Source organism: Engystomops pustulosus, chromosome 2 (genome assembly GCF_040894005.1).
Source record: "Engystomops pustulosus chromosome 2, aEngPut4.maternal, whole genome shotgun sequence".
Classification (NCBI taxonomy): Eukaryota; Metazoa; Chordata; class Amphibia; order Anura; family Leptodactylidae; genus Engystomops; species Engystomops pustulosus.
Window position 1 is genome coordinate 11,050,546 of NC_092412.1, and position 12,481 is coordinate 11,063,026.

The window sequence follows — 12,481 nt, forward strand, 5'->3', positions numbered from 1 at the left end:
GGAGATCGAGTGTGGCTGCGCAACAACCATCCCACCAGTAAGCTAGATGGGCGTTGGGAGCGTGAGCCATACCTAGTTAGGGACAGTCTCTCCCCTGAAGTCTACGAGATTTCAAGAGGAGACCGTCCACCACTCCGGGTACATAGGAACCGGCTGAAGAGATGTCTTCGTCCTTTTGCCCTATGTCCAGACCTCTCACCTCAACCCCCAACCTAAAGTCCTCATTGTGTTCACCTACCCCCAGTTTCTTAGAACTTGTGACTGTGCCTCAACTCTGTGTTGTTGTTTCCACTCCAGTAAGTGGTACCCCGGAGAGACCATCATCCCCACCGCAGTCTCCAATACTGCTACCCGTGGAGGATGATCCGGCTCCATAGTCTGCAACCCCTGAGGCATCAGAGGCAGCTGAGACTCCGACTCCAGCGCCTGACTCCCAACCGGAACTTCGGAGGTCTCAAAGGGAGACAAAAGGTAAAGCTCCTGCGTACCTGCAGGAGTATCAACTGGTGTACCACAGAAGAAGGAGGCAGGTACGCTTTTCTGACACCATAGTACCATTGAAGAAGATACTGAATAACCCCTGATAGGCTGAAAGCCTTACCAGGTACTGTGAATATTGTAAATAGTGCTTTGCTTAATTCTTTATTATTGCTATCCCACTTGGGCTGAGCGCCCGCTAACGTGTACAGCCAGAAACTTTCCTGAGACTCTCCCCCCCCCCCCCCTCATTTACTTATTTTGGTCAAGAGACTCACCTTGAACTGTACTACCATACTTATTGCACTTTTCCCCACATCAAGGGCTGTACCCAGAAGATGGACATTGCTATTAAAGACCTTCTGTGAGACTTTTGCCAGATACTACCAGGAAAAGTTGCTACTGACTTATTGTATTGCACTAATGCCTGCCTTTTAGGTATGGACATTCTACATGCACTATTATGCCTTTTCCTTTTTAGGTAAAGAGACATTTTATTCTGCTACCCTGAGTAGCCTACCTCTGTAACGTTTGCAACGTTAATGTTATAAGATGTGTACCCATTGAGCTCCTAAGCAAATGAGAGTTTACCAAAATGTTTACACACTGTCAATGTTATGTCAGTAGTTTGCATTAACCTTTTATAGGCTTTCCAGATTGTAGTGTGGCTGTGTCGGACCGTCTATATGTAAACCCTGACCGCAATCTTATGCCTCAAACCGAAGCTTCGTAAGTGGGGGTAGTCCGTAAACTGCGGGTCCTTAGGGGACCGGGGTGTTAAAGATGTAGCACCTGGATACCACTCATAGAGGGGTAAGACTGTCAGTCGGCAGGTACTTGTACATTGTATAATGTCTTATTGTGTCACATATGCCAATGTAATGCATATCTACACTATGGGGCAGATTTACTTACCCGGTCCATTCGCGATCCAGCGGCGCGCTCTCTGCGGTGGTTTGTCCCTACAGATCATGTAGCCTGCACTTCATAGAAGTGCCTCTTTATATCTACCTCTACGGGCCATCACTTACACGGACCCCCTCGGAGGTCCCCTCTCTGCTGGTCAGTGGTTGGTCCTCTGCGCCCCAACCAGTCTGTAGTTGAGCCGAGGGCGGCTCTTTCAACTGCCCCGGGGGTATGCAACACCACTGCCGATGCAAGGCAGAGGGGTTGTTGCGAATACGTCCCACCATGTAGCTTGCAGCCTGTGTAGGGTCTGATCAACCCCACAGCAGGTCACTACATAACACAGGGGAACACTGCAGCGGTAGAGTCTGCCTGGTAAGGCAGGAGTTAATTGTTTTATGTGAGGTAATATGTATCAACCAATCACATGTGTTAAACCTTGTATCTGTGAGCTGGGATGCGATTGGAGGAGGAACCACCACCTGACCAGTGGGAGTAATAAAACCCCTGGTCAGGAAAGTTCTAGAGTTTAGTTCCAGTCCAGTCTAGTTAGACAGTAAGACAGACCAGAGCAGGAGAGCTCAGCTGAGTGGAGTGAGTTAGTGAGAGGAAATGGGGTATCATCCTACCTTCAAGGATGATATCTGAAGCAACTGAGGACAAGCTGAAGCATCCTACTAGGACACAGCTACCTCCCAGTCTGCCCTTTGCATCCAGGCTGGTGATCTACTCCTGTGGCTCCCTCCAACTGCATCTCCAGCATTCTACCATTTGTCAAGGCACGTTGCTACTGTTCCTGCCGGTTCCAATAAAGAACTGTAAGTTATTTTGTTCAACGTTTGCCTCCGTTTGGTCCCTGCTACTACAGCTGTAACCATCACGGGCACCCTATCCACCACAAAGGGACACATACTCCAGACCACAAAGTGTTGCCCCAGGGAAAACCGCTATAGCAGTCTCTCCCTCATCATTTCTTGCCAACACCACCCTGCTGGAGACCTGCCAGGCTGTAGGACAGCCCTCCAGTCCCCATACCAAGCACCGTGACACGAGCGTGCCCAGGCCGCAATCGCCAGCCACTCAGGTATTCCGGGCCCCGGCTGTCTCTAGGCCCCAAGAAAAGGCTAGGCCCCGGTGGGGGATGTTGCACATGCATCTCACACCTATACTGTATACAGAGAAATATTTGACAGCCCGTAGGCATATAGCCGATGGGCTAGGGACAGCATGCAATAGGTAGCTTGCCCCCATCTGTGCAGGCAACCACACGTTCATCCTCAGCCCCCACTCACCCCACTCCCCATGGTTCCGGGAACCGCAATGCCCCCTCGCCGACCCCCTGGCGCAGGCAGCCTTTAGTGAGTGCTAGCGATGGGAACGGAGGGGTTAACTGCCCTCCCTCCCGCACTCCCAGTGTTAGCTGTGTAGCCACGCACATCACAGCTAAGAGCAGGTCCCTGCACACTCCCGCCTCTCAGTTCTTCTCTCCCTAGTGATCTTGTCTGGCTTGGCGGCAGCTGGTTTACAACACCCCAGCCAGCCTCGGCCATTAATGCCCCTCTACGAGTTTGATTAAGCTGCCTCCGATTATGACTTCCTGGAAGCTTACCTTACCCTGCTTTTGACGTGGTTTGTGCTCCTCTGGTGGCCTCGATGCTGGCTACGGGTACGTGCTGTCTCAGGAGTCCTGGCAGGCTCAATGCATGCAGTCTTGGGCCAACTCCAGTTGCCATTCCACCTTGTCCAGGCATCGGGCGGTCTGGGTGGGGTAAGCAGCGCCAATCACGTGATTGGCAGGTACAGTCCCTGCGGGGGCTCTTAGTTTTTGCATGCCATATTATGGCCATGGGTCAAGTTTTTCCGCGCCAGCTTTCCTTGGCTACTATCGGGGTTCGGGCTCCTCAGCATCGCATCTTGACGAACAGGAGCAAGGCGGATTTAAGGGTGTCGGATGTTTTTCTGTCTTACATATACAGCAAGTGGGTAAACAGTTGATAAATATACATTTTATTAGAATCCTAAATTAAAATATTTCTATGTGCCAACATAGATGCTCACTCCCAGAACAACGGCCCGCCCCTATAATTCCCACATGTGGACGTACAACAAATATTATTTACAATGATTTATAGGCTCATATGAGAAATTAAATGGTATAGTTGATGTCACCTAGTATATGTAAGCCGAATAAGTAAAGGGTGCACCTACCCCAGGTATATTGTTGATAGCCTATCCCTGCGGGATCCTACTTACCCATATACTAGTATATACCATCTACTCCTATTTCGGAGATCGAAGAGGGAGGGTGTCATGCCCAACAAACACTCACCCTACACCCCAGACACAGGGAGTTGGAGGGGGATAGTCGGGACCTGTTGCCTGATGGTGTTAACTTCATGGATATAGGTTTGGATATCTTCTTATCCAGGCTGCAAGATGCAATGGAGAGGGCATTGTCCCTTCTTGCTGGGGGTCAGAGGGACATGTATGGGGTACATGTCCTCCTCCGTGGTGGTTGTGGAAGTGGGTATGCACCTACAAGCAGGGAGAGTCTGGGCCCCATAGCAAAATTTTGAATGGGGCCACCCCAAAGAGGTGTAGCTTGGCTTTCTATCATCAGGGTCACATCTAAGTTTGTGCCTCTTTAACATTACATTTAACTTAATTACAAAAACTTTTTTTAATCGAAAACGTTAAGGTTGTTTTAATAATATAAATTACCACTATGCTTTCTTACAGTGTCTGGCAACATTGTAATGATGTTGCTGTGATACATAGAAGCCATGAATGTGTAACATCCACCACCGGAGCCTATGCCTTTTCTTGTGGGACTGGAACAGCCGGGGCCCAGAATACCGGAGTGGCTGGCTATTGCGGCCTTGGGCACGCTGTGGTCACGGTGCTTGATATGGGGACTGGAGGGCTGACCTACTGCCTGGTGGAGTGTCAAGAAATAAGGAGGGAGAGGCTGATGTACTGGTTTCTCCCTGGGGAAAACCCTGAGTGTCTGTAGGATGAATCCCTGGGTAATGGACGGGGAAGCCCGTGGTAGTAAGCAGTTGTATACAGGGATCAGACGGAGGCAAAGTTGTGCAAATCTACTTACAGTTCTTCATTGAACAGCAGGCAATGGCCAAAATACGATTAAAAGCAGATTCTAGTTGCTGGAGTGGTCATGGAGAGTGGTCCGCAGGAAAGGTGCACACAGTAGATGCAGGCTGTGCTGATTCAGGTGGAATTGAGTCCAAGTGGTGGCAGCTGCATCTCTGGGCTTGAGTCTCCAGACTTGCCCTGTGTGCCAGGCAGTAGGTCTGAGGCACTGGAAGTTCCTGGGATTGATATCTGTGGCAGCACTGGCATGTACTGCTTACTCGGTGTCTCTCTGACTAACTGAACAGGCAGACCATGAGGTCTGACTCTCTGCTCTAACCTTGAGCTCTCACCCAGCAGGGTTTTTTATACTCCCCCTGGTCAGGTGGTAGCACCTCTCTAATCACACTCCAACTTTTATAGCAGACAGATCATTGGTTAATTACATACAATTAACTGTTGCCTTTCCAGGCAGTATCTACAGCTGCAGTTACACAATGCCCAGATTCTAGAACCTTCCCAGAGGGTTGGCGACTCCTCCTTACAACTCCTGACCTGGAGATGGTGCTATTCTCAACTGAAAAGCCTGCGTATGCATTGGCAGCGGTGTTGCATACCCCCTAGGTAATTGAAAGAGCTGCCCACGGCTCAGCTATGGACTGGATGGGTGTGTAGGCCAAAGTTAGCCAGCAGTATATAGCTGCCAGATGGTCCATGCACACTACAGCATGTAGGGGTGCAAGTAATAAATAAGGATAAGTGCTTGGCTGTGTGCAGTGTAGGGGAGACAAACCACCCACGGTCCTGGCTACAGGCAACGGGGTTGGTGTCGGACTAGATTACATAAAAATGAGGACCATACAGTTGGTAGTTAACACCCTTAAACTAACTGTTTTCTTAGGAAAGGTGTGGTGTCATGTCCTGTAATCCACTCCTTGCACCAAGGCTTCAAATTTTTCTGAAGACACGTCACCCTGGTGGCAGAATCATAAACATAGAGGGGCATGTTTATCAGGACCATGAAGGGGCGTGAAGGGGGTGCACGGCCGGCGTGGGAGTGGGCCGGCGCGGGGCGTTACTGTCCCCGCGCCTGTGTACTTGCTGCTGCCGGCGACTTTTCATACGTGCCTGCCTGGCGTGGGATAAACGCTGTGCAGCAAGCAGCCCCGGAAGCCTCTTGATGTATCGGGCTGCGAACTTGCAGCGGCGGAGCGCCATTGTATGATAAATATGCCCCATAGAGTGCATATAGTACACACGGTATACCTTGTGTCTGACAGTCATACCCCAGTGTGTGACGTCTAGGTGCCACTATTTGGTACACCGATTATGCAGCGCTCTATAGGGCTCAAAACCCTTAGGTTATCTGACTATAAGTCTCTCAGAGAGCTCTAGTACATCCTCTGGGCACGGTCCCTGTTGGAGAAAAAAGTAGGAAAAATAATACAAAGGGTCTCCTCTTGAGGTGAGGGACAGTCCTTTGAAGAGTCAGTTGTTACACTGCAGTCAGCAGAGAAGGGTGCTTTCATAGCATAACTGGGGACAAGTTCAAGGAGAGTCTCTTGACTTTATAATAAATAAGGGAGTCCAGGAAAGTCTGTGGCTCTTAGGGTATCAGCAGCTCAGCCCAACTGGGAACAAATACCATATTTACACAAAGTACCTGTTATGGGTTACAGCCCATCAGGGAATTTTTCCATGTCTGGAACAAGCGCAAAGTCATCTACATGAACAACAGCAGCCTGGACGTTGTCATTGGCAGAAAGCGGAAGACCGGTTCCCGTAGACTGGGGTGTGTTGGTAGCAGCAGCCAGCTGGAGACACCCGGTGGCAGAAGTAGGAAATGCAGAGCGTCTGTTGCATCAGCTGGGGCTGGAGTGGGAAGATCATCTGCCTGTGTGAAATCGGCAGTGGGAAGGTCACCTGCAGCAGTAGGCATCTCACCAAAGAAAGAAGGCAGGAACTTCTCTGAACAACCTTCAGTAGCTGGGGGTGCTGCAGCACATGATAATGACCACAGGTGCTTTAGATTCCTTATTGCTGACAGTTGGAGGAGTGTTATTCCTGGACTGACCTGCAGCTGTTGGAGGCGCTGCTGAGTCTGTGGTGGAGACATCTGTAGCTGGCAGGGCGTTCTCACCAGACAGCATGGGTCTCTTGGCAGGTGGTCCTGGATACTCAGCAGGCTGGTCAGCATCTTTAGATAAGGGATCATGCCCCTTTTTTTAAAATCAGATTGATCTTTATTGGTTTTATAATTTTTTGAAAACATGACAATACAAACAAGAAAAACCCCATTTGGGGAAAACATCCCATCCAAAGCTATCCCCCATCCCGGTTCTGGCCCAAGCAGTTTTCAGCCAAATCTTAGGATAAGTCTTGTCCGCTAATTCCTTCCTCATAAGATAGGTCATGCCCCAGCCCTTCAGCTCTTATCCAAACATATGAAATCACTCATACCCCGTCGCTTGCGCCCCCCTTTGTAATCCTTCCTCTCCATAATGCTTGTGATGCCACTCCCGGTGTATCCAGCCACTCACTCCATAGCTTCTCAAATTTGTCACGTTTCCCCCTTTTTTTTAAAACACTGCACGTTTGTTTAGCAACAGACTCTTTGCTTTAGTGAGGAATTCCGCCACTGTGGGCGATATCCACGGTATCCAGCGGGCTGCTATTGTCTTTCGAGCAACCAATAATAGGCGACCAACAGCTGTTTTGCCCCTCTTAGTCAACTGTACTTCCTCCAAGCATCCCAACACACACATCAGTATGTTCCTATGCAGTTGCGTAGAAAAGGCCTTATCTAGAAGGTCCAGCACTCCTGACCAAAAGGATGAAAGGCGTGTGCAGGTCCACAGCATGTGAGCCATATCTGCAGGAGCTTCCCCACATTTCAGGCAGGTATCATCAGAACGAACGCCTATATCATGCAAGAATTTGGGGGTGCGATAAGCACGATTAATATTAATTTGAGACAGCCTTCCAGACTCACTAATGGACATAGACGGGGTCGCCTCCAGTATCCCCTCCCATTGGTCATCAGTGATGTCGCCCACATCCCTTTCCCAATTCTGCATAACTCTAAGGGGATGACTGTCCAAAAATGTATCTAGTAACAGTCGGTACATCAGAGATATCAGTCCTGGCAGATGAGTTGCACTAACCACACATCTAATAATTGGGTCTGTCTTAGTGTCCAGAGGAGTTAGTCGTTTTTGTGCATCAAATGCATGTCGCACCTGCAAATACCTATAAAAACTGCTGTGCGGCAGGGATAGCAGCTGTTGAAATTATTTAATACTCCCACCCTCGTATAGCTGCGACAATCTAACCAGGCCCACCAATATCCAATATACGCTATCCTCTATTTTTGCAAATTCCCCAAGAGTCCCATCATGCCATAAAGGGGTATATTCCATAAATCCTGTAATCCCTCTGAATTGCTTCACTTTCCCCAATAGAGTATGAATTAGTTTCATTGTCGGAAGCCAATCAAATTCCCGTCGGAAGCCCCCCCCATCCAAGGTCATTAGTAGCCTTGTAGTACCTAAATAATAGCTAACCATTCCTGCTGTTACTCCTACAATTCTATCAGCCCCCCACCCCCTTAGGTGTTGGAACTGTGCCGCAAGGTAGTAAAGCCATGGATTGGGGAGGGCTAATCCCCCGTTCGTCTTTGAGTGCTGCAAGGTTTCCAACTTAATGCGGGGGTGTTCCCGTCCCCACACCAAGTTTCTAAAAAGGGCATTAATCCTATAAAATCTATTAAGGGGCAACCACGTTGGGGCATTATGTAACGCATAAAGTAGCTGGGGCATAACCACCATTTTAACAAGGTTCAGGCGGCCTAATACAGTCAAGGGAAGCTCACACCAAGCTGCTATCTTAACTCTGATTTTTTTGAGAAGTGGAGTCAAATTCAATTCCTCATAGTCCCAAACACACTGAGAGACCTCAATCCCTTAGTATTTGAATCTGGAGGCCACTGATATGGGGGTCACCAATTCCGCCAAGGCACTGTCCAATCGATCCACAACCTTCAGGGCCGAAAATTCCCCAAAATTTCCATATCCTGCGTTGCCTCCTCTATCTCTTCCAATGTTAGGGAACCCTCAAGCATTTCCCTGTTTTCCGCTGATAGTTGAGGCAAGGACAGGCGGGACACTCACACTCGTGTTGTGTACAGGTCTGTGTAAAACGTCTGTAGAATACCCAGAATGCCCTTAATGTCAGTGTGTACTTCCCCATTGGGTGTCCTCAGAGATCCAATGTGGGTTGTCCCTCTCTGTGCTTTCAAGATGACAGACAGCAAGTGGCCTACTTTCGCCCCTTCCTCAAAAAATCTTTGCTTCCCAAACATTCGTTTCCTAGCTGCTACCTCCAGCAGATCTGTGTTAAGCACTTCCTGAGCCTGTCGCAGTCTGTCAGCACAGTGGGGTTCCCAATAAAGTCTTCTTCTTCCCTGCGTATTTCCAAGTGCATAGCCTCATCTAACGCACAGGACCTAGATTTATTAACACTCACATATTTCATCAGGACTCCCCTCAAAAAGATCTTCATAGTCTCCCACATCCATTGTAACGAATCAGCGTGTGCCTCAAAAAATTGAACAAGGTCATCCAGAAGTGGTTAATCCTCCACAGCCTAGTAGAAGCATGAGATTCCCCAGGTGTGGTGAGGGATACCACCAACGGTGAATGATCAGACAGTGTTCTCGGAAGATACTGAACAACCGTCACTCTAAGCAACATTCCAGAATCGTGCAATGCCAAGTCAATCATAGAGAGGGTGGTATATGTGGAAAAACAACAGGAGTATTGACTAGAGTGCGGGTAGCGAACCCTCCACAAATCTATCATGCCCACTTCCGAAAGTAAAGTACCAAAGGGAGTCACCCCCCCCCCCCCCCACCATACCATCCGTCAGCATTCTACGTCTATCAAAGCCTTCATGAGGGACGTTGTTAAAATCTCCCACCACTAAGTAAGGTAGCCCCGGATGTTTTTCAATATATGCCAACACCAGCATACATACCGCATTCGTATATGGAGGGGGAATATAGACCGTGAAGAGCAAAAAATAAAGTGTACTAATTTTACATTTTAGACAAATGAACCTCCCTTCTGCATCCACCGCTTTATCTATACATTCAAAAGGTTTGTTCCTATGCACCAAGATGCTCACTCCCCTACCATATGAAGAATACACAGCATGATAGGCATTCCCTATCCAGGGCTTATTCATATATTGTATACGATCCTCAGACATATGTGTCTCCTGAATACAGTATATGGCAGGTTGTAGTCTAACCTAATATTGGAAGATCCCCATACGCTTGGTCGCATCTGACAGGCCTCTCATGTTCCAACTAACTTTCTTCATATTCACAGCCATTTACCCAAACATGCAAACCAGAGCTAATGCCACCCTTTTTCCTCATCCGCTGACACTGCAGCCATCCATCGTCTCCCCAGGCCAAAACCGATCCCAACCCTAACCCAACCTCCTAACCCAACCCCAAAACAAATGCCACAAGTGACTCATACAGCACCTCCACCCATATGAGCCCCTGCAGAGGCAACGCATATTCCTATGATATACCCTCTGGACATACATAGCATATTTCACGCATATAGAACGTTACAGTGTAGTGCTAGACATCAGATGAGCTCCCCACCCACCTCCCCCCTTTTAAACTAAACATCTCAGGATACCACCTTCACTCCAGAATCAAAAGAACAAGCTATACAAGAACACAATTATAGAAGAACAACCCCCTCTGCATATATCCAGTCAGAAGAGTCCCACATTGATAACTGCAAGTCCATTAGTTCAACTTGACAAAAAGAAAAAATAATTTTCCCCCGTCTAAGGACCACTATAATAGGTTCCGATCATTCTCCCTCTTCAGGTGCCCGGTTCCTCAGCTGACCTTCATGTTGATCCAGCCCTTCTAGAAGCTTTCTTGCATTTTAACATATCATCCTCAAGATCTGAGGTTCTCTGTTCTACTGCAGAAGTGCGTTCGGATATTTTGTGCACATTGTGGCGCAGTATGGACAGGTCTTCCCTCGCTTGCTGCGTCAGGGAGCTAACACCTGTATTACAGTGGGCCACCGCCTTCAAGACGTCAGCAATGATGGGCTTAGCAGTTTGTGGGGAAGCTCCAACCGGCCTGGGTGTCTGTGTAAGCATGCGGTCACCAACCTCCATACTATCAGAGAGATCGCCATCCATCAGGTCCGGGTCCCCGCCGACCGACCCGGCTGCCTGCTGCCATGAGTCCTCCAGAAGAGCCCATTGCTCCCTCCCGTCTTCCTGGCAAAGCAACCCAGCCGGTCTGCAATGTTATTTTGCCAGCGGGAAGATGTAGGAGTGGACGCAGAGGTGCAAAAGCCATCTTGGAATTCTGGGATTTGAGAGGTTTTCACACTGCGAGTGCCTTTAGAGGGCATATTTTGTGGCGGTACCAGTACCGGAGTGTTCCAGATGATGTCCGCAGCCGGATCTCTGGTTCTGGAGCCAGGAACCAGAATAAGCAGGATAACTGGCAGGAGCTCTACTGCATTTTCCGTCAGGCCTCGCCCCCGGATCTTGCCTCTTTAAGACAGTCCCTTTTGTAGCCAGATCTCCTAAGGGAAAATGGCGGTCCTCTGCAGGGATGCCAGACTGTACCCTAGCAAGGGCTAAGGGAGAGATGGTAACAGTCACTGTGATATGGGCCCTAGAGGTGGTTCTTTGGAGGTCCGAAATCGGAGCACCGTTAATGGAGAGGGTCCTCTGTAGGGGTGGACCCAGAGTCCCAGCTGGAGAGGATGGCTCCTGGGGATGGTCCGCCATTTTGGACCTAGCAAAGAGAAGGTAGACAGCTGAGGAATGCAAGGCGGGTAGAGAGCAACGCTCCATTACTGACCAGAGGTAAGCAGTTCTCCTTTCCGGATTTAGGACACTTGAGTCGGCACTCCAGCTGATGTGCACGGGGTGGGCAGGCTCCTCGGCAGTGTGAGTCAGAAGATGCTTGATTAACCTCTTATGCTGGATGGCGCTGTCACTGGCATTGTAGCGCGGGAGTTTCACACCAGAGGGCATAGCTTCCCATCAGGAGCTATGGCGGGCTGAATTTTTTCCTGCGCCACAGAGCTCTGAGGCAGGATTTGCACTATTGGCGGAGGAGGCGGAGCTTGGTCCGCGCAGATTGAAGATTTCCCTTGCTGCGTAGCACAGAGTTTTGCAGCGCTGCAGTGGCACTCTTTCAGCAGATGGAGCAGAGCTGACACAGTTCTTTGCAGCGATTAACCTCATAGGTGCTGGAGCAGAGCTCTACAACACAGTCTTTCTTGTAAATCGCAATCACTTGGGCCTTAACCCGGATGGCAGCAGGGTTAGGCAGCACAGTCTTGATAAACGAGTTCAAAGTGCCAGTATAAGGCACAGAAGTAAATATCCTGTTAGTGACGCCACTTGCAACATACCCCACTGAGGCCTAGCCTTTTCTTGGTGGCCAGGAGGCAGCCGGGGCCCAGGATACCGGATGGCTGGCTATTGCAGCCTTGGGCGCGCTGTGGTCACGGTGCTTAGTATGGGGACTGGAGGGCTGACTTACAGCCTGGCAGATCTCCAGGTGTTGTGAGGAAGAAATAAGGAGGGAGAGGCTGATGTACTGGTTTCTCCCTGGGGAAACCCCTGAGTGTCTGTAAGATGAGTCCCTGGGTAATGGATGGGGAAGCCCGTGGTGGTAGATAGCTGTATCCAGGGATCAGACAGAGGCAACGTCGTGCAAATCAACTTACAGTTCTTTATTGAACAGCAGTCAATGGCCAAAATATGATTAACAGGAGATTCTGGTTGCTGGAGTAGTCATGGAGAGTGGTCCACAGGAAAGGTGCACACAGCCTGATAGTAGATACAGGCTGGGCTGGTTCAGGTGAAACTGCAACTCTGGGCTTGAGTCTCCAGACTCGCCTTGTATGCCAGGCAGTAGGCCTGAAGCACTGGAAGTTCCTGGGAT

General features: G+C 49.4%; 3 protein-coding genes across 3 annotated transcripts in view; 1 reads left to right on the plus strand and 2 right to left on the minus strand.

The window, feature by feature from the left end:
- Positions 1–5,691, minus strand: part of LOC140119753 (uncharacterized) — a 45,951-nt gene extending 40,260 nt beyond the window's left edge. The window contains exon 1 of the mRNA XM_072139105.1: positions 5,598–5,691. Within this exon, the coding sequence (XP_071995206.1) occupies positions 5,598–5,691 (94 nt within the window). The remainder of the gene's footprint in view (positions 1–5,597) is intronic.
- The window catches only part of LOC140119845 (uncharacterized), a 403,197-nt gene that overhangs the window by 335,811 nt on the left and 54,905 nt on the right, over positions 1–12,481 (minus strand). The gene's annotated exons all lie outside the window — the stretch shown is intronic.
- Positions 1–12,481, plus strand: part of LOC140116889 (uncharacterized) — a 448,339-nt gene that overhangs the window by 211,451 nt on the left and 224,407 nt on the right. The gene's annotated exons all lie outside the window — the stretch shown is intronic.